At 48.6% G+C, this 21,767-nt stretch overlaps 1 protein-coding gene across 1 annotated transcript in view; it reads left to right on the top strand.

Moving 5' to 3' along the window:
- ZDHHC14 (zDHHC palmitoyltransferase 14) overlaps positions 1–21,767 on the top strand; it is a 718,799-nt gene that overhangs the window by 367,701 nt on the left and 329,331 nt on the right. The window contains exon 2 of the mRNA XM_078648637.1: positions 10,865–11,025. Within this exon, the coding sequence (XP_078504763.1) occupies positions 10,865–11,025 (161 nt within the window). The remainder of the gene's footprint in view (positions 1–10,864; positions 11,026–21,767) is intronic.

Genomic DNA, 21,767 nt, shown 5'->3' with positions numbered 1-21,767 from the left:
GCACTCTGCACTCTCAAACTCCACTCTCAAACTGCACTCTCAAACTGCACTCTCAAACTGCACTCTCAAACTGCACTCTCAACTCTCAAACTGCACTCACAACTCTCATGCTGCACTCTGTAACTGCACTCTCAACTCTGAAACTGCACTCTCAACTCTGAAACTGCACTCTCAACTCTCAAACTGCACTCTCAACTCTCAATGTGCACTCTCAACGTGCACTCTCAACTCTCAATCTGCAATCTGCACTCTCAATCTGCACTCTCAAACTGCACTCTCAATCTGCACTCTGCACTCTCAAACTGCACTCAAACTGCACTCTCAAACTGCTCTCAAACTGCTCTCTCAAACTGCGCTCTCAAACTGCACTCTCAAACTGCACTCTCAAACTGCACTCTGATTCTGCACTCTCAAACTGCACTCTGCACTCTCAATCTGCACTCTCAACTCTCAAACTGCACTCTCAAACTGCAGTCTCAACTCTCAAACTGCATTCTGCACTCTCAAACTGCACTCTGATTCTGCACTCTGATTCCCACTTCACGTGCCTTTTCAAAATTCAGCAGCAAGAACTTGTGCACTTGTGTTGTGGACTGGAATTGTGAAAGGCGGGTAGGAGTTCCGTATGGTGCCCCTGCAGAATGTGACGAGGGGCCAGAGTCTCTTGCGTCTTGTATATTTATCGGCATGTGGCTGAATGGGGGGGCCCGCTGAAGGGTCGCCCCCCCCCCCCACCGCCCCACCTCTAGCGCAGCAGGGGCTTGTGTTATTGTGTTATGTCCCTGTGTATTACTGTATTGAACTCACATGTAAATGTGAGAGAGAATGTGTCTGCGAGAGTTAGAGAGTGTGCGTGCGTGCGGCCTGTGTTGCTTCACTGTGTATTTACTTCTATCAGCGTGCAAGGGCTCCGTCTCTTGGCAGGTCTCATATTGCTCCCCCTTTTGTAAAGTCCTCCAGCATCGACGCCCCTTCCTCCGCTTCCACGCCCACGGGGTCAGGGCCCTCTACCTGAGCAGGAGATGCGTGTGTTTTCGTATCATTTGCGCTTGAGCGCACTCCAGACAGCTAACGTCCAACACACACCGTCTGAACGAGCCGTGTTTCACGCATTTCCCTTCCCATATGCTTCACATCAGCATTTAGCCCGTTCCTAAGAGCTCCAAGAACTGGCGACTGTGCCAGTCCAGACACACAGACAAAGAGAAATCTTCCAAGGATCAAGCAATGTGGTCAGACAGGGAAGACGTGGCTACCCTCGGAGCCCAGGCTGGAACCCCTCACTCACTGTATGTATTATATTTATATCACTAGTTGATATACTCCTTTGCCACACGTAAAACACCCAATTTCCCAGCCTTCCAACCAGCCTTGAAACCAAACCAGTTAGCGCTTAGTATTGATTCCGTTCACACGGAGGTGCTATAGCATCCACGCTCTCATTTGCAATTACGCACCTTATTACGAATTACTCAACTCACTGGCATTCCAGAAGGGTTGGACGGGGGAATTGCGGCTTAAATATATGAGGCGACAAGGTACTCGTGAAAGCGCTCGGCGTACGTAAGTCAAGTCAACATTCCTAAAGTCAAGCCTTGAATATGGGCAGGTCTAGTTCGGTAATTTACAGTGACTGACGGCCGTTCCTCCGTCTTCTGATTGCCCAGGTAGGGGTCTGTCTGCTCTGTGGACGTCTGCATCCACTGCAAGGGTCGGTATCTGACCCCGTAGGCTTGCTCAAATCCGCGCCGCCTTTCATACTTCCAGGGTCGATAAAAAGAGTAACAAAACGTATCCGCTGTATGTCAAGGGCGCAAAGATATCCCACGGGGCCGTGTCCTCTATTAATACCTACGTTACATTCTCCATTAGAACGGGCATGAGAAATGAAGCACGGGGAGGTGGATCCGCTTAAGATCACACAGTGTCCTAAAGCAGGGAGCCGAGACTACGACTCAGGAACTGCAGCCAGTAACATACCTAGACTATGCCTCTTCACCAATTGCAATGTGTCTTCCTCAGCTAACAAGTGCATGGAGGATGCTCAAAGTATTAGGATTTAGAAGTCGAAATGATGCCCCGTAGTCCTTTTTGGCAAGTCTGTTTTATATACATACCTTTAAATGTGTATCGATTCACTTGCTGCACCGTTAAAGTACAACCACCGAAGACTGTGAGCCTAGCATAGGAAGGGCACATTTAAAGGATGCCGCCTCGCCCAGCCCGCCCAGCAATCACCCAAGAAGTAAATCACCACCAGCGCCCTGCCGTTTTGGCACCATCATGCCACTCCTCTCCAGGAGACAGACGCCCAGAAGGACCAGTTTGCAGTGCTCTACGAGGCTCGTTCATCTATTCGTTCAACCAACAAGTGACAACTTACGAGCCAGACCAGTTGCCTATAACGGCGTCTGACTAATGAAAAGTTGTACATACTGGACAGTTCGAAGGCGCCAAGTACTCATAAAAACTTTGCCATCAGTTGTTGGCATATCCGCTCTACGGCGCTTCGAGGAGACCTAGCGCCGAACGCACGTCCACCTGAGATCAGGGCGCGCGGGGACTCACCTGAGCCGAGTGTGCGCGGAGCAGCGCCTCTCTGCGTCTTCCTGCCGCTCAGGAGCAGCTGGTCACCGCGAGCATCGGGCTCCGAGCGCTAGATGTGCCTCCTCGCTCCCCCTCTCCCCTCGCCGGGTTGTTATGAAGTGGGCTCGAATAGTTTCTCTATGGAAACGCGTTCCCTCCCTCGTGTATATATAAAAGTGGCGCATCACGAGGTGGAGCCGTAACTCCAGACGTACAGTCTTCTTTGGAGATGATTTCATTAAGGAGGAAACCAGCAGGGAGCCTGCAGGGGAGGGGTTCAGAGAGATGGAAGAGGGGAGGGACGTCACAGGGTCTCTCTTAGGACCAACTCTTGCATGTGCCAGGGAAAGGCGACGTGTTGTGAAATGAATTCTCTTTTCTACAGCCCATGACAGAACGTCAGACTCTTGTTCTTGAACTAATGAAGCCCTTTCCCAGCCTGGCATGCAGCAGCTGCGCGCTGAGCGCTGCTGAATGGTGAACGCGCCCGGCCATCTGGATTCACTTACGGAGGCACCCTGACAGCTCCTAATTATAATTAATGTACTTCTTTGCGCGCACACGCACGAAAAATGCTACACATGCCCTACGAAAACGACATTTAGCCTATCACTTCAGGGCTATTAAAACGACACCACAGCGAAGACGAATCACTGGCCAGATGACATAACACACTAATCTGCACTTCCAGATCCACACCAACCCGAAGACCACCCTCAGAGGCACCTTGATCTACCGACCCCCTGGACCACGCACACGATTCAGCGAGGACATCGCCGACTTCGTCAGCCCGCACGCTCTCCCCTCCGCCGACTACATCCTCCTGGGGGACCTCAACTTCCACCTGGAGAACAACAACGACTGCAACACCATCAGCCTGCTCGACAGCCTCGACAACCTCGGACTCAAGCAACTGGTTACCACCCCCACCCACCTCGCCGGACACACACTCGACGCCGTCTTCTCATCCAGCAAAGACGTCACCTTCAGCCACGCAACAGGACTCCACTGGACGGACCACAGCTGCGTCCACTTCACCTTCAGAAGAACGACGATCCACCACCACCAGCAACAGGTTGCTCGAAGAAGCTGGAACAAGATCACAGCCAACCAGCTCTCCGCTTCCCTGAGCCAGCACCCTCCCGCCAACTCAGCGAACCCCAGCCAGGCCGCCGACAACCTCACGAAATGGATCAACGACTGCGCGGACGAACTCGCCCCTCTGAGAACCCCACCCAGCAGATCCTGCAGCAGAAAAACACCATGGTTCACCGACGAACTCAAGAGCTCCAAGAAGAACTGTCGAGCCCTCGAGAAAGCCTGGAGAAGGGAACCAACAACGGACAACATGACCACCCTCAAGCTCGCCACCCGGAAACACCACCAACTGATCCGCGCCACCAAGAAAAATGCATACAAGGACCGGCTGGACAACAACGCACACAACTGCAAGGAACTCTTCAGCATCGTGAAAGAGCTATCCAACCCCAACGCCGGAAACAATGACATCACCCCGTCGCAAGAACTCTGCAACTCCCTCGCGTCCTACTTCCACAACAAGATCACGGACATACACAACAGCTTCAACAACCAACCAACGCAAGCCACAACCGCAACGACGCCACCCACCACCACCCTCCGCACCTGGACCCCGATCAGCACCGAAGACACCATCCGCACCATGAACTCCATCCATTCCGGATCTCCGACCGACCCCTGCCCTCACCACGTCTTCAACAAAGCCGACGCTGTCCTCGCACCCCACCTGCGGGACATCATCAACACCTCCTTCGACTCCGCCACCTTCCCCGAGAGCTGGAAGCACGCCGAACTCAGCGCTCTCCTCAAGAAACCCACAGCAGACCCCACCGACCTCAAGAACTACCGTCCCATCTCGCTTCTCCCGTTCCCGGCCAAAGTCATCGAGAAGACCGTCAACAAACAGCTGGCCGCCTTCCTCGAGACGAATGGATCCCTCGACCCCTCACAGTCTGGCTTCCGAGCCAACCACAGCACCGAGACCGCCCTCATCGCCGCCACCGACGACCTTCGAACTCTGATGGACAACGGAGAAACAGCGGCCCTCATCCTCCTGGACCTCTCCGCGGCTTTCGACACTGTCTGCCACCGCACCCTAGTACAGCGCCTCAGCAACATCGGAATCCAGGAGAAGGCACTGGAATGGATCACCTCCTTCCTCGACGGAAGAACACAAAGAGTCCGCCTACCACCGTACAAGTCAGAGGCCACCAAAGTCATCTGCGGCGTCCCTCAAGGGTCCTCGCTCAGCCCCACCCTCTTCAACGTCTACATGAGCCCCCTTGCGGCCATCGCACGCCAACACAACCTCAACATAATCTCCTACGCTGACGACACCCAGCTGATCCTCTCCCTGACCAACGACCCCGCCACCGCCAGAGCCAACCTGCACGAAGGGATGAGAGACGTAGCCGAATGGATGACGACCAGCCGCCTGAAACTGAACTCAGACAAGACGGAGGTCCTCATCCTGGGCTCCACGCCCTCCGCCTGGGACGACTCCTGGTGGCCCCCCGCCCTGGGCACCGCACCCAAGCCGACGGACCACGCGCGCAACCTGGGCTTCATCCTGGACTCCTCCCTCTCCATGACCGGACAAGTCAACGCCGTCTCCTCGTCATGCTTCAACATCCTGCGCATGCTACGTAAGATCTTCCGGTGGATCCCCACCGAGACGAGGAAGACGGTCACCCAGGCCCTCGTCACCAGCCGACTGGACTACGGCAACGCCCTCTACGCCGGAACCACTGCCAAACTCCAGAAGAGACTCCAGCGGATCCAGAACGCCTCGGCGAAACTCATCCTCGACATCCCCCGACGCAGCCACATCTCCGGACACCTGAGAGATCTACACTGGCTCCCGGTCAACAAGAGAATCACCTTCCGTCTCCTCACCCACGCGCACAAAGCCCTACACGACCAAGGCCCGAGCTACCTCAACAACCGGATCAACTTCTACACTCCCAAGCGCCTCCTCAGATCAGCCAACCACGCCCTCGCCGCCGTCCCCCGCATCCGAAGAGCGACAACAGGAGGAAGATCCTTCTCCCACCTGGCCGCCAAGACCTGGAACTCCCTCCCGACCGACCTGCGCCTGACCCAAGACCACCTCGCCTTCAGGAAGAAGCTCAAGACCTGGCTGTTCGAGCAGTAGCGGCACCCCCCCCCCCCCCAGCGCCTTGAGACCCTACGGGTGAGTAGTGCGCTCTACAAATGACCTGATTGATTGATTGACTAAGGAATGTGTCTCGCCAAAGCCCTAGAGATCCTTTTTTTTTCTCTTTAACATTAGGAGCTCGAAACTCCTCCCACTTCGTGGGCGGAGGCCGAGCCCTAAAAAGTGATATTGTGTATTGTTTAAAGGGGGTGGGCACATAAAAACATTTCATTTTTCGAAAAGATAAGTCGCTTCCATACTTTCTCAGTGTGCACTCATTGCAAATATTCAGAGTGACCTGCAGATGAAACATGGTTTGTATTCTTTTAAACGCCTGATCTGCAGTAACAGAGAAAAGCAAACAAGCATGCATTCATTACAGTGTTTCCCTGTGATTTTCTGTAGCCTCCTACCTGCTTGCCCCAGTGCTGCCTCCCTAGTCTAGTGTTATGGAATACGGCTGCACAGCAGCCCCTCCCACTTCAGGAGAGTTTGGCTATATAGCACATAGAAGCAGCAGCGCACCATGCCGCTGCTAGGAATCTGCCCAACGCTCTGGGAACGGAGACATTCTGAAAGGGTCTGAATAAAGTGCTTAACTGTTCCGTTTAAATACGCGGTTAAGAAAAATAATAATGAAGGGGCATATTAGCAAGAACCTCGTTAAAATTATCGCAGTTTTAGCGGCAAGAAACTGCCGTTAAAAGGCGATAATGGGCTTGCTAATATGCGATATAGAATTCCAATTGAAGCCCAGGTTAGACGTCCTGCACATCTAACCTGGGCTTCTATTGGAATTCTATAACGCATATAAGCAAGCCCATTATCGCTGTTTTAGCGGCAGTTTCCTGCCGCTAAACTGGCGATAATTTTAATGAGGTTCTTGCTAATATGCCCTGTAGTTTCCGAAAGTTGCACTTGAGCATGTTCCTAGTTGCACAACTTAAAACAAGCGGTAACTAATAAAAGCAGTCGATGTCTGCACTGCTTGGAGCAGCAAGGCACAGAGAAGGCAGGCGGGGTGTGCATAGGAGAGGGAGGAAGGTAATGGAGGAGAAGGGCAGGGACTGATGAGTAAAGAAAGGGTGATGTAGGAAAAGAGAATGACTACCTGCTCTACATGAAGCGCGGCTACTGACACAATAAAGCGGAGCCGCAGTTGCGCAAATTATAATAAAAAAGTACTCCTTTAAAAATGCAAGTGGGGCGTCCCTTAAGCGGGTGCCAAGCTGATTCACAAGCCCAAGGCAGACCCCCCAAAAATAGTGCACAAAGGAAGGTACATTTAAAAAAGTGTAAGTCCACAGGTAGCAGGGGCAGTCTGAGTGGAGGGTCCAAAACACCAAAAGGTGGGACTGATTAAGCATGGTGACCAATCAAAAGCAGCCATTTATGAATGGCAGAGACAGGAACGAATGGAAAAGATGGGCGGTGCTTGAAGCCATAGTCTAGATTACAGCATGCCCCGCAGGGCAGCGCATTCCCTGCCCTGTCTCGATTTAAAAATAGCTTCCACACGTCCCCTCTGCAGCAAGGGTTTCCCCTGCTCTAATGCTAGCAGGGAATAGGAGCCCTAATGTCCCTTTTGTAAAGACGCCCATGCAATACCTATGGAATGCCCCCTTGATGCAAAGTAATGCAAGGCAGCATGTAGCAAAACTTTGCATTACTTTGGGAAACTAACCAGTGCATATCCTGACTGGCTTTGGATAGTAAATCCCACCATAACACTTTGCATCGAGTTTTCATTACAAAAGTAATGCAAATCTGTTGCAAAGCATTAGTAAATCTGGGCCATGGAGCAGCGCTGTACTGCCTTGCATTACGCCTGGGTCCAATCCAGTGAAAATCGTGATTTGCCCTGGATTGTAAATACCAGCACACATTTTGTCAGGTTTGTGTTAAAAAGAACTGGTTCAAAGTCTTTGTAAATCTGGGCTTAAAACATTCTGCTGCAGCCTGTTTTATGCTGTATGTAATGAGATTTTAAAATAATGATACATTCTCAGTACTTTCTGCCAAAGACAGCGACTAAGTAGCACTATAAAAGCAAAAGTCACTATTCCCCACTGCACCAAGCAGGATTCACTTCTTTGATTCACTGGTCATACACACAGACATCTACAGTGATTGCAGTAACCAACTGAGATTTCATCCTGTAACAGTACCCCACTAATTCATTTGCATTTATTTTTAATCTACAGTGTGTGTTATTCTAAATGCAGTTAACGTGAAGTAACAAAAAACACAATAAACCAGCTACTGAATATTTTGTTCTTTGATTGCCGATAATTGACCCTGCCACCGCACTAACTGACCTCTGCCCATGGCACTTAAATTCACTGTTACCTTGTTTTTTATGCCGTTTGGGTACATAAAAATAAAGAAAACCTGGAAAACGGATAAATCAGTTCGAGCTTCCAGTCCATCTTCATTTACAAGATTTACAAGTCTTTACTGAGGCATTTGAGTTCCCCATTGGAATGCAGCCACAGACCTCCAGGGTGTGCGCCCCACAGTTTAAAGACCACTGCCTTAGGTAGTATTTTCAAAGCTACACCACCCAAATGCCACTAGCTGTCCTTCCTTTATTACAGCACACTACGCTTTGGCAAGCAGAGCATAGCGGAAATATATGGGAGATCACTAGATTCATGAACTTCATATCTGAACAGGATTATTGGCTCACATAAATATTTCTTACAGTGTTACCGAAGTTTAAGGTGGCCTATGAAGTTACTCAAACTATAATAACAAAACAAAAATTTCTTGTGACATTCATTTTAGAGAAAATGGATAGGGAGGCCTTGAACAAGGACACTAGGGGCCAGATCAACCAGTTTCTCACACCGCGCAGTGCAGCATTGCAGCGCAGTGCAGCAGCAGCAAATGCTGCACTGCGTGAGTAAAGAGTGCCAAATTTACTGAAATATGGCACTCTCGTCCCCTCTCCCTATCGCTGGCACTGAAATAAGGTGCTGTGCGCTATTGAGACACCTTTGCGCCATAGTGAAAGAGTGTCTCTATGAGTTAAGCATAGATTTTGTTCTGGAAGGATATGTAAATTGTAAATTGTAAATACCCTTTCAGTACAAAATACTATGCTTAGACTAATTTTAAACATTTCCCCACTTTGTACGTGGGCTGTACTGTGCAGCACAAATGGGAAGTCGGAAAACAAAGAAGAAAAAAGGCATTTCTGCTTCATAGTTGCCTGCGTGTGCTATTTTCTGGCGTTAAACCCTGTCTATTTTATTTAGTAAATTGGGTTTAGCGTCAGAAACCTTGGGGGGTCGCATTACTTTCATGTTATTTCAAGGACGAAACACTTTTGTGACGTAACCACTGTGTAAAATCTTAGTATATCTGCCCCTAGATATGCTCAACCTTTTAACAGAATGTCACCAAATGTCACCTCACTTGTCATTTAATCCAGTCAGTCGGTGTCAAGGGAATATAATAAAATAATAAAAACAAGTATGTTGAAAATTGCAGTAGGGCCTGTCAGAGATGTATTCTAGGTCAATCTGTGTTGAAGAAAATGCTGTTCTGTGTTTCCGAACATGCTTGCTGAACATGTCCTGAGTGAAATATATCTTTACATGCATTTAATTGTGCTAAATTTGTTTGTTGTTAAAATACTCTTTTTTCAACATGTAAAACTCAGCAGTGCTTAATTTGGGGGCAAAATGCAGATGCCTACTGTTTTCTGAATGCTGAGGTTGACAAATACTCAGCTGCCTCAACTTAATTTATTTTCATGACTTTTTCTTCCACGACCCTACACTTCCTATCTTTTTTACTGACTCTTGCAGGATTTTTCATCCGCTATTATAGGCTCGTAAAATGCAATGCATGTAGGTTTTTGCAAACATTTTGCGATTCCCACGCATTCCTTAATTGTGACTCGCAAATTGTGAGTCGAAAATTAGGAATGGCTGCCCATTCATTGCTACGGGCCTAGAGGCCCATAGAAATGAATGGGAATTGCATTCACAATTTGCGAGTACCCAATAGGTAGTTGCAAATTGTGCATGCAATTTCAAGGGTGCAAGGGTGCCAAAAGGACACCCTGTTGCTCCCCTGAAATATGCATGTGTGCACATGTGGCGCACATACATGCCCTAATTCGCAATTTGCAATAGCTACAGGAATTGTATTTAGGTAATCGCAAATTGCGATTCCCTAACTGCATATTCAAATAATTGTGATTACCCAGATTGTGAATTCAAAATGTTTCATACGTTGCCAAATGCATTTTTGCGTCCGCAAATGGTCCAATTCTGCAAATTAGCCCGTTTGCGATTGCAAAAAGCATTGATACATCTGGCCTAAGTCTCTAAAAATTGATGCTGTTGCCCACCACAGACAACCACCGGTACAAATGAAGTACTGCAACTTAGCTGAACACATATGGTATATTGACTAGGCCTGGGTGGAGTTCACAGAGTTCCGCTCTGCAGTGCTACGTGGAGTTCCGCAAGCGGTGGAGTTTGTTACATTGCGTCGGTCATGCTGATTTTTAGCACCGGGTGTTTGTTCTGCATCATGCGCAGTGCAAGAGGGTTAGATGTTTTACTCGAGCGGCAGCTTCCTCAACGAGAACAGAAGGTTTCTCAATGCGAGCAATAGCGACAATCCGTGACAGCCCTCGTCGAAAAATCTCACCTGGAGGTGGTCTGGGGTAATATTTTTCTTGCTCGCACTCCCCAACTTAACGTTGGCGAGTGTGAGCGAGGAAAACATTTTGTGCGCTACGCAGAGCGGAGTGAAAATTCTGCAAGCTTTGTGAGCGGAGCGTAATTTCGCGCCCGGGCCTAATATTAACCAAAGACTTTTGATGTACATTAAAAAATAACCAAGCAGTGTCTGAGGGGTTTCTCTTTTGGTGAATTATAAAAAAGCAGAGAACAAAACTCTCATAATTGATTTGTTTTTGTGTTTGCTGGAGTAGAATTGTAATTTGTGCATGTGTTATGCGAGGCTGAAATTGAAAAGATGCAAGATAGGTTATTAACAATCTGAAGAAAATCATCAGTCGTTGCTGGGTAATAATAGTGCCATTTTCTGTTTGTTTTCCAGTTGCCCATATTTGGCAGTAAACATCACACCTGCTATTCCAGTTATCGGTGGGATTCTCTTCTTCTTTGTTATGGGGACCCTGCTACGGACTAGCTTCAGTGACCCTGGGGTACTTCCACGTGCCACCCCTGATGAAGCAGCCGACCTGGAAAGACAAATAGGTAACAGTGACAATCTGTCCTTATATAGCCACAAACCCACCACTCGTTTCCTCACAAGTTATGCATTCATCTTATCAAATCAATTGTAGGAAAAACATCAAATATTTTGGTACATCTATCAATTACTACATTCCCCTTTTAGTGGCGAGTTCAAATATTTTTAGGTTTCTCATCACAATTACAATGAATACGTTTTACAGTGTGTATTGCACAGTTTGACTTCATCGTTGTTATTTATTTTATGTGCTGTGTTTTCAATTTATTTTGTCACTTTATAGTTGAGTGTTGTCACAAGACTTTCTGGGAAGCGCACCACAGTGGACCTATCCTGGCTAATTCAATTTTTAGAATGCAACAAACTGATTTGTGTCCTCTGTATCTTCAATAGTATGTGGAGAATTTAAAGTCTATCATCAAGCTCTGTGAGTGGTGCACTATGGCATCCATTTAACTACTGAACTACATTGTAGGATTGCATTTGAGACCTTAAGTGTGTAAACAATCTAAGTCTCCCATATCAATTTTTGCTGTTAACCGCCTTTTGCCCCCCCCCCCCCCCCCACCCCCACCCCCTGCTATTTTGATGTCAGCTAGCATTAGGGCTTGCAAAACTTGTATATTTTTGCCAGTGTAAAGTGTAGACTTAACTATGTCCACCCGCTGAAACTGGGTGAAGCCAAATTTAGGAGTATTAAGTTAATACTGCCAAAATGGAACAGTAGTAAGTCCAGCACCAAACATGGCCAAGCATTGATATCTCAACACCCTCCCACAGAAAATAAATGGAGGCAAAGGTTTAAAATAAAACCCCACAGGAAATAGTGTTGAAGTAAATTACATTACATTATTCAAAATAATTAAGAATGTAAATACATTTAATTTAATTTTTAAAATTGTCTTTAGTTAAAAATATATTTTAACATATTTTAATAAAACAATTTGTTTAAAAATTCAGGTAACAAAGTTGTACTAAAATATAATTAAATTCCTTTTAATTCATTTTATAGATCACTTTTAATAACTTGTAATACATAATAAAAATGAATCTTTAAAAAAAAATGTTAATTTAATTGATATATTTAAATTGTTTACATATTTAATAAAAAATTAAGGTAATAGTGCTGTAGCATTTGTTGTTGTACATTTACAATAAATATATAACATTATTTTATATTCGTATTATTACTATTTTGTTTCAAGTTTAACAAACCTTTTAAATTCTCCCTAAACTTTGCCTTAGACGAGCTCCACCCTAGTGGTATCCTTACTGCTATTATTTTCTGTGGGAGGTGCTGCAGTACCAGGGTGATGCTATACATGCTTTAGCTCTGAGTTGGTGTACATTTACTGCTGTTTTGTGTCTTTTTTGGCAATAGTAACTTTAGAAGTGCAGTTTGTGATTAGTAATGGGCTTACTCATTTGTGGGTGGAGGCTGTCCCTCCCTAAACCCCTCCTTAAGCCTCCCTTAACCCCTCTTTGCGCCTCCTTAAACACCACATATTTTTTAGTAAGTCATTCCAATTTTTCAACAACTCCCCCTGGTCACTGCCACATTTGCTACTACATAGTAAACATACATGTGCAAGGTTCTTCTCAAATTGGAGAGGTGGAAGTGAAGATTTACGCTGGTAGGTTTGGGAATGGCATTACCCCCAGGTCCCTCCTGACCTCGTCCCATTCCTTAAAATATGGAGATAACCATCTCCATGACAGAAAAAAAGAAAAGGAGCATGCTGGGATACCCTACCTGCTCCCTCCCACTGGGAGTACATAAGCAGTACCAGCCCAGCATGCAGCCTGTTCTTTTTTTCTGTCTCCGACAGACTGGATGTTTGTGTGTGCTGTGATGTTCTACTTACTGCCTGCGCCCGCTCCTGCTGGGCTGGGTCGGCGTGCTGGTCCTTCTCTGCTTCCCCTGCCCGGCTGCCTGGCTTCGCGGGCAGGGGTGCTGTTTCCTGGTTTCTTCCTGTGCCTGCCTCCCGACCTGCCTGGCTTGCTGGGTCGCGGGGCTTCTTCCTGGCTGCTTTCCGGTTTTCCGGCCCTTTGCGGCTGGTGCGCCGTCGTCCCGCTGTTCTTCCGGGTCGCCGGGGCGCGTCTCCCCGTGCTTGGCCGGGTGGGAGACGCGCTGCTCCTGTGGCTTGCTGGCGTGGCGCTGGTTGGATCCTGGGGCCGGCGGTGTGTGGGGGCCTCGTTTCCTGGTGCTGCGGCCCCCGCTACGGGTGAGTCCCGCTTTGCGGTGTTTTCCTCTTTTCTGGTGCCGGTTCGTGCTAGCACTGGGAGATGCTGTCGCTTTTTGGCATGTGCAGTCTGCGTGGCAGCTGGGGAACCGGGTTCGTGTCTCGGCAATGACGCTAACCTTTTTGTGGTTCTGGGCAAGTCTTTCTTTTCCCCGTACCTTCTCGAAGCTGAATGTGTCCTCCTGCTACGAGTCTGGGGAATCCTATTTGGGCTGTGGACCCGGGTGAGTGACGGTTCGTTTCCTGGCCGGGGTGCCGCTTTCCCTTGCCGGCTGGACGCAGACTGGTTGCTTCTGCTGGTGTCTGTGTTGAGGGGCTGCTGGGGCACCTCCTGGTGGTCTGGCCTGCGCCCTCCCGCTGCTGTTTTTCTTCCCCAGATGTGCGTGTGGTGTGGCCTACTCTGCCCGGCGCTGATGTCCTGGTGGGCGCCTGGGCGGGTTTCTTGGGGGGCGATGAGCTGTTGGAGCGCTCCTCCTGCCCTCCTGGTGAGTTCCGCGTAGCGGTCCCTGTTTCTTTCTTTGTTGTTGTCCGCCTTTCCTGCTGTCTTTCTTTTGCAGGTTCCTCCTTGGCCGGGTCCTTGGCTCCCTGCCTGTGTCCAGTGTGGATCTTGCTGTGGCCTCGGCGGGGCGGACTTCTCTGCCCGGCACTGGTGTTCTGGTGGGCGCCTGGACGGTCTGTTGGGGGTGGGGGGGGTTGCTGTTGTGGCCCTCTTCCTGCCCCCCTGGTGAGTACCTTGTATCGGTAGTCCCTGTTTCTTTCCTGTTCACTGTCCTTGTGCACTATGTGGCGGTTGGGGCTGTGTATGGGTGGGTTGGCCTTGCTGGACATGGTTCCGTCTTTTGCCTGCTGTTGTCCGTGCCTGTTGCTGGTGGGTGTCGTCCTCTGGGCGTCTCCCTGCAGGTTGTGTGGGGTGTGTGCTGTTTTCCTGCACTGTTTCCTCCGCTCCTGTCCGCATGTCGCTTGGTCTCCTGTGCTGCCTTGGCTCTTCTGTTGCTGCCTTGGTTTGCCTTCCCCTTGCCTCCTCGGCTGCTTGTGTTTTGTTGCTCGGGGCGGTGGGCTGGTGGTGCGTTTTTCCTGCCACCTTGGAGTCCTTTTCTCCTCCTCTTGGGTTTCGTCTTTGGGGGGGTTCCGGGGTGTTTCTCCTGTGGTGGGGGCCTCCTGCTTTGTGTGTGTTGACCACCTCCTTTTGGCTCTCTCGGGCGTTCTCCTGCCCGTCTTTTTTGCTGCGGGGGGTCCCCTGTTGCTCGGGCCCCCCTGCTCTGCCCTTGTTGCGCCCCTGGTGGGTGCGCTTGTGCCCTTGGAGGGGTGTACGTTCCCTCTCGCTTCCTGCCTACGCCCTGGTTCCCTGTGTCTCCTTTTTGTGTTCTGGGGACGCTTCTGTTTTCCCCTGTGTGCCTTGGGCGTGCCTCTTTGGTTGGCTTGCCCTTGAGCCTTGGTTTGGGCTTTTTCTTCCTGTTCCCCTTGCCTGTGTCCTGTTTGGGGGTTCCGGTTGGGCCTTGCCGGGCTCTGCTTTCTGTTCCGGGGTACTTGCTGGCTTTCTTTTCTGTTTCCGTCCGGCCTCTCCCTCTGGTGCTTGCCGCTTGGATTGGGTCGTTTGCCGCTTGTGCTGTGCTCTGCGGCTGTGTTGCCCTGTGGCTGTGGCTTCTGATCCTCCTGCTGCCTGGCCGTCCCTGGTGGGGTGTCTTCCTGCTGGGCCATGGCTCGCTTTTTGCGGCCTTCTGTCCTTCGGTTCCTGGCGTTCCTGTGGGTTCGGTCCGGGTTCGTGCCTATGGGTTTCCTGAGGTATCCGCTGCTGGTCGCCTCTTGCTTCCTCTGTGGGTGCTTTGCTTGGGCCCTGCTCGGGCCTTCTGGCTTTCGGCGAGTTTCCTGTGTCTTCCCCTTGTTTCCTTGTTGGGGGGGGGGGCTGTTGGGCCCTTCCTCTGTCCTGGGGGCGCCTTGTAGCTGGGTCTTTGGCTCTGTCTTGGGTGGACGCTTGTTCTTCGTGGGCCTGGCTCCTGGGCCACTCCCTGTCTGCCATTCCTAGCTGTGCTGTGCCCTTTCCCTGCTGGTGGGTTTTGGGTGTCGGTCTCCGCGGGTGTGTGGCCTCTCTGCGCTTTCCTTTCGCCCCTTGGTTCCTACCCTTCTGTTGGTTTGTGCGGGGGTGTGTGCCTGTCTGGGTGCCGGCCCTGCCTGCCTGCCTGCCTTTTTCGCTGTTGGGCGCTTTTTGCTCCCTTCGGGTGCTTTTGCTTGCCCCGTGCTCGGGGTGTCTGCCTTCTGGTGGTGTCTCCCCCTGGTTTCCGGGGGTGGGGGGATTGGGTTGTTGTGCCCTTCCTCTGTGCTGGTGGGTCTTGGCCTTTTTGGTGGTGTTGGCTCGGGTTTCTTCTTGCCTGCTGCCCTGTTTCCCCTCTTGTGCCCTGTCCTGTTGGCCGTGCCTTTTCGCTCCTTGTGGGGTTTGGGTGTCTGCCTCCCCTGGTGTGTGGCCGGGTTTCTGCTTCCCGCCTCTCTCGTTCTGCCTTGGGTTGCGGTTGGCTTTGCTTCCGTTTTGGGGCTTTGGGGGGCCTGGCGTCGGCCCTGTGCCCCCGCGCGGGCTGTTTTCGGCCTGTGCCCTTTGCTCTCTCGTTGGTGCTGGGGGGTCCCTTCCCGCTCCCTTGTTGAGTGGTGCGCCTTGGGCTTCTTTGGGCTCCTGTCCTTTGCTTTCGGTGCCGGGGTTTTTTCCGTGGCTCTGCCTTTGTTGGTTTTGCCTTTTCGGTCCCTGTTTTGGCGTCCTGTTCGCTTTGCGTTTGGGTGCCGGGCTTCCTCTGGTTCTCCTTTCTCTGGGAGGTCTGGCTGTGGTTGGCTGTTGTGCCTTTCCTGTGCCCCTTCCTGGTTGGGGGTTCCTTTTTACCTCTCCCTCTGGGTCCGGGTGGTGCGGTGTTGTGCCTCCTGGCTGGCTGGCCTGCCTGTTCTACGGCGGGTTTCTTGGGGTTGGGCTGTGGGCCTTGTTGTGGGCCTTCTGCCTTTGGGGTTCCGCCTTCGGTGGTTCCGTGGTGTGTCCCTTTTTCCTCCTGGGGGTCGGTTCCTCCTGTCCGGTTCTGGGGTTTTGGTTTCCCTGGTTCCGTGTGGGCCTTTGTTGTCTTTCTTGACTACGCCCTCGTTTTTGCCCCGGTCTTGGTCGTTTTTGGGGCGCCGGGTTTTTCTCCCGGTTGGTTGTCCGTTTCGGTGCTGCTGCTCTGCGGCGTCTCTGCGGGGGTTGGCCTTTGGTTGGTCCTGCCGTGTGGCCGGGTTCCTCTGTGGTTCCCTGTTGCTGCCCTCTTTTCGGTTCTGCTGGGGGCTTCCCCTGCTGTGTTGGGGTTGTCCCTCTGCTTTGATCCTTCCTGTTCCTTCGGCTCCTCCGCCCTGTGCGGGCTGTTCTTTTCTGCCCTTTTCCTTTGGGCTGGTTTGGCCTGTTGGTCCCTGGTTGTTTGGCGGCCTGGGTCCGGGGGCTTCACCCTTGGGGGTTTCTCGCTGGTTGTTTGCCCTTTCCTGGCTCCGTTCTCTGTTGAGGCGTGTGCGCTTCTCCTGGGCTTCCTTTGTTCGTGGAGGGGGGGCCTGGGTTTTGGCTCCTCTGCTTGCTCCCTTGGGTGCTTGGCTCTGCTTCTGTGCCTCCCTTCTGCGTGGCGGTCCCCTTCTGGCCTTTGGGGTCTTGGTTCGGGCCTGTGGGGTACTGTTTTTTGGTCTGGTGCCCTTGTTGTTGGTGGGGTTCCGGAAGGCCGGGTTCTCTGCTTTGGTATTCTCCATATTTTAAGGAATGGGACGAGGTCAGGAGGGACCTGGGGGTAATGTCCTATTACTTACCGGTGATCTTCATTACTTCTGGTCCCGTTGACCTCGTCCCATTCCTTATTTCCCTCCCTCCCTCCCTTGCGGCCGGCCTTCCTGTTGTTGGCTTGGTATTTTCAGGCTGCATGCTGGGCTGGTACTGCTTATGTAGGTAGGGTATCCCAGCATGCTCCTTTTCTTTTTTTCTGTCATGGAGATGGTTATCTCCATATTTTAAGGAATGGGACGAGGTCAACGGGACCAGGAGTAATGAAGATTACCGGTAAGTAATAGGACATTCTGTAGTAAAGCAGGTTGTGATTAGGTGCATTGGAAATTAGTTGAGAACTTTAAACACAAATAATGGATCTCCTGCTGCCTTGATTTTATTCGGTTCTACATAACAAGGGGACCCTTAGAGTTTTGGGTAAAAACACAGTAATACAAAGAATGGCCCCAAGACCTATGAATGCAGCAATGCTACCAACCACATTGTCATTAATTCCGAACAATAATCAGGAAAATGTTTCTTCATAAAAACATTGTTTTACTGTGCAGTGGGTGTGAGTGAAAAACGTGCTTGGCACTCTCTTATCTGTGATACACACACATGACCCTGGTGACAAAGAGTGTATATCTAAAATCAAGACTAGCATGGCCCGTTCCTGGCTAATCAACAATATAGACTAGGGCAATGTTTCTCAAACTTTTGACTTCTGAGGACCCCCATTGACTCACCACTGGAAGCCAGGGACCCCCAGCAATTTGTATGATTTAAATTTCAAACATTAAAAGAGTAATAAAAAAAAATAAACACACATGTGCACACAAAAGAAATACTCAAATTACTAAGGATTTTAGTATTTTATATTGAAGGAGTTTGCAAGAAACTGAACATTTCAATGGGAATGTTGGTGCTGCATCTCCGTGATTAACTTTAAAATGGTTAGTTTTGTTTTGCAGTACAAGGCTCCTGCTCCTGCCAGGAAACCCAAAGCAGCCCTGGCAAATGTTTTCAGATCAGTCCCCATACAGCAATGAGTGAGCCTGACCAGTGCAAAGGGGGCTTTGGGAGGCTCTTCCCCCAAGAAAATGTAGGATACAATGGTGCATTCTACCATTCTAGATTGAATTGTATTAGCTTATAAAGAATAGTAAATGATGCCCGTACTATGCACCAGGATACAACAATCTTTGGTGGGGTTCTTCAATGATTCCCTTAATATCACCCTTCAACAGTGCCTCTAATCTCTCCATAGCACATCTAGCACATGTATTTCATTTGTTTTATAGCATCTCTCATACCATTGTAGGATGTCAGAGCACTTTACATCACACACATATAGAGACAATGAATCATACTTGTAAATTAGTGCAGAGAAAATGTTACATAGGGCAAAGGGGACTACAAGGTGTAGGATTCACATGCCTTTCATACTGGTAGGCATTTTTAAAGAGTGGTTGACCTGGAAAAGCACAAACTCAGGATTCAGAACATAACGAAGAAATTATTTCTGCAATTAAAGCTACTCGTTCTGGCAAGGCTCCTGGCCCTGATGGTTTTCCAATTTTATTTTATAAAACTTTTCTCCCTACGCTTGTTCCCAAATTACAATCTCTCTTTGACTCTTTTGTTAAGGATGGATCTGTTTCTGGTACGGCTGCTGAAGCTACTATAGTAGTGATCCCGAAAGACGGGAAAGATCATTCGGATCCCAAGAACTTCCGTCCTATTTCTCTCCTTAATATGGAAGCTAAGATTTTTGCTAAAATTCTGGCCAAGAGATTAGAATCCTTTATCCCTCATCTTGTTCATCCTTCTCAAACTGGTTTTGTGAAAGGCCGTCTTGCGCGTGACAATATACGTACTTTTTGTCATGTTCTCGGTGCTGCCAAGAGATCTCAACTCCCTGCCGCGGCCTTGGCCCTTGATGCGGAAAAGGCCTTCGACAAGGTCTCTTGGCCATTTCTTCGTGCAGTTTTGTGTGCGCACAATCTTGGCGACTCGTTTATTAATATGATCATGTCCTTATATTCTCAACCTAAAGCTAATATTAGAGTTAATGGTGCTACGTCGTCGTTTTTTAATCTTCGTCAGGGCACTAGACAGGGGTGTCCTTTATCCCCACTTTTATTCTTATTATCGATTGACCCTCTTCTTCGTCTGATTGAGCTACACCCTGATATTAAAGGTTTTTGCTTCGGGCCTCACCGTCTTAAAACTGCTGCGTACGCGGATGATGTCCTCATCTTTTCAGACGATATTGCTTTGGCAATCCCTGCTATCTCAAATACCATTTCCCTCTTTTCATCGGTTTCAGGTTATACCCTAAATAAAGATAAGACGGAAATGTTCCCTTTGAATGCCTATTGCTTCCCCTCTCATATCGGCTCTGCGGGCTTTAAGTGGCAATCTACGCATCTGAAATACTTAGGGATTTATTTCTGTTCTACTCTCTATGCTTTAAGGCACACATTTTAATTATCTTTCCCGTTGAGGGAAAAAAATACTTCCACTCAGTTCTATATTAGTTGAATATATGAATCATTTAATGGAATTCGTTTTCTTTCGTATTTATCAATTTCTTTGCATTTTTCATATGGATTGTGATCCAATGCATTTCAGGCAATGTCATTATGTGATATCCAATGCATTTCGGGCATTACACTCATGCCCTTCATCAGGGAATCGACACTGAAAACATAATATGATAATGGTTTGTCATATGGTAAAAAATAAGGGGTAAAACATAATCATAGTGGTACATTTCCTAGATTGATGACTATACTTCATATAAACATAAGACGTACAGTGATACATATTACTTCAAAATGGTGTCAAGGGTGCACAAACAAGGTGAGGTGAACAAAAAACGGCGTATCACTCACAAGCCTTTCCTCAAATGGTTGAGTTACATCTGTAAAGAAATGTAGAGTGTAGGGTTAGCGTTATGCTGGGCGCTTAACGCGGGGATGCTTTCAAAGGGCCGTCCGCCCTTCGGCTGATGTGGACTAACCTGGTAGGTTGGGGATTCAAATCCGTAAGTGAATCTTCTGTAGCAACGGCACGAGCGGATGCCGGCAGTGCTTTAATGTGTAGTAAAAGTTTCGATCACGTGGGCATGAACATAGTCGAAAGACTATCGGAAACTTCTATCGGAAACTTCGATGGGTATATCTCGCGGGAGGGTGCTACGGGTAAACCGTGGGGTTGGGAAATGGTAAATGCAATTGGGTAAAAAATATTCGTTGCTGGAATAGGGTTGGAAAAATTGGAGAACTATTGGGTGGTTAGGAAATGTTGGTTATGAGGAATAATAAAAAGGTGCTGGTGGGACTCGAACCTTTAGGTGGCCATGTTAGTTGTGGGGATGCTCTGTGGGTAGAGCTATTCTGGATGTGGGTAATGGGTTTGTGTTTGGTAGTGTCTGGTAGTGAATAGATCTAGCACATTGTAAGCACAGTACAGTCATAAGAACAATATTCATAGGTAACACGACAGTTCGATTCTTTCATTTAAACCTGCCGGTTTCTGGGTAGACAGTTTATGAATCCAAAAGTTCTCTCTTTTGAGGAGGTGTTTAGTATTGTCTCTTCCCTCTATTTTCTGGGCTGTCTCTAGTATGATAAACTTAATTTGGGAAACGTTGTGATTTGCTTCTGTGAAGTGCGCTGATAATGCTGACTTCGTGTTTTTCAGTCGTATATTAGATTTGTGTTCTGTTAAGCGCACTTTTATTCGACGTTCGGTTTTCCCAACGTACATCTTGCCACATGGGCATCTTATTCCATAGATCAAGTTGCTAGTGTCGCACGTAGCATTTACCTTCAGTTTTATCGGGTGGCCTTTCATTGGGTGGTTAATCGTATTACCTCTTATTGTGCTGTTACAGTTGCCGCAATTCAGGCAAGGTTTAGTTCCTGAGTATGTGGTGATTTCTGGAGGCCTGCTTTGCAAGATTTCGCCGATATTCCTAGCTCTGGTAAATGCAAATAGTGGTGGAGCGTTAAAAGATTGTTTGAAATCAGGTTCCATGTTTAATATTGGCCAATGCTTCAGAATCACTTTTTTGAATTTCTTGCTGGCTGTTGAAAATTTTGAAACTGCTACAGTTCGCTGTTGTGAAGGTTTATTTCTCGGTGTTAGGAGTGTTGTTCTATCAATTTCTTCGATCCTTGCTTTGGTATTTTCCATTAGTGTTTGAGGGTACCCTCTATTGATGAATTTGATGGTGGTTTCCTTAAGTCTTATGTTGAGAGTATTTTCCTCTGAGGTAATTCTTTTGACTCTGGCCATCTGAGAGAAGGGTAAGTTTCTTATCAGATTAGGTTCATGGAAACTTGAGTATGATAGCATGTTGTTTCTGTCTGTTGGTTTAACATATAGGTCTGTGGAAAATCCATGTGGGGTTGTTGTAACTTTAACGTCCAGAAAGTTCACCGTTGTGTCTGACATATCCCAGGTAAGTTGGATTTGTGGGTCTATTCTGTTGAATTCGGTCAATTCGGTTTGCAGTTTTTCCTCTGTATTAGTCCAAATGATGAATAGGTCATCAATATATCTGATGATCATTTTCAAATTGTCCGTCCATTCTTTTTTGGTCAGGATGTGTTGATTTTCGTACCACTGCATGAAAATATTAGCATACACGGGTGCCGCGGAATTGCCCATGGCCATCCCAGTTAGTTGTTGATGCCATGATTCATTGACTTTAAAATAGCTTTGGTACAGGGTGAAATACATAAGT

The sequence above is a fragment of the Lissotriton helveticus genome, chromosome 6, assembly GCF_964261635.1.
Source record: "Lissotriton helveticus chromosome 6, aLisHel1.1, whole genome shotgun sequence".
NCBI lineage: Eukaryota > Metazoa > Chordata > Amphibia > Caudata > Salamandridae > Lissotriton > Lissotriton helveticus.
This window is presented reverse-complemented; position numbering and strand designations above follow the sequence as displayed.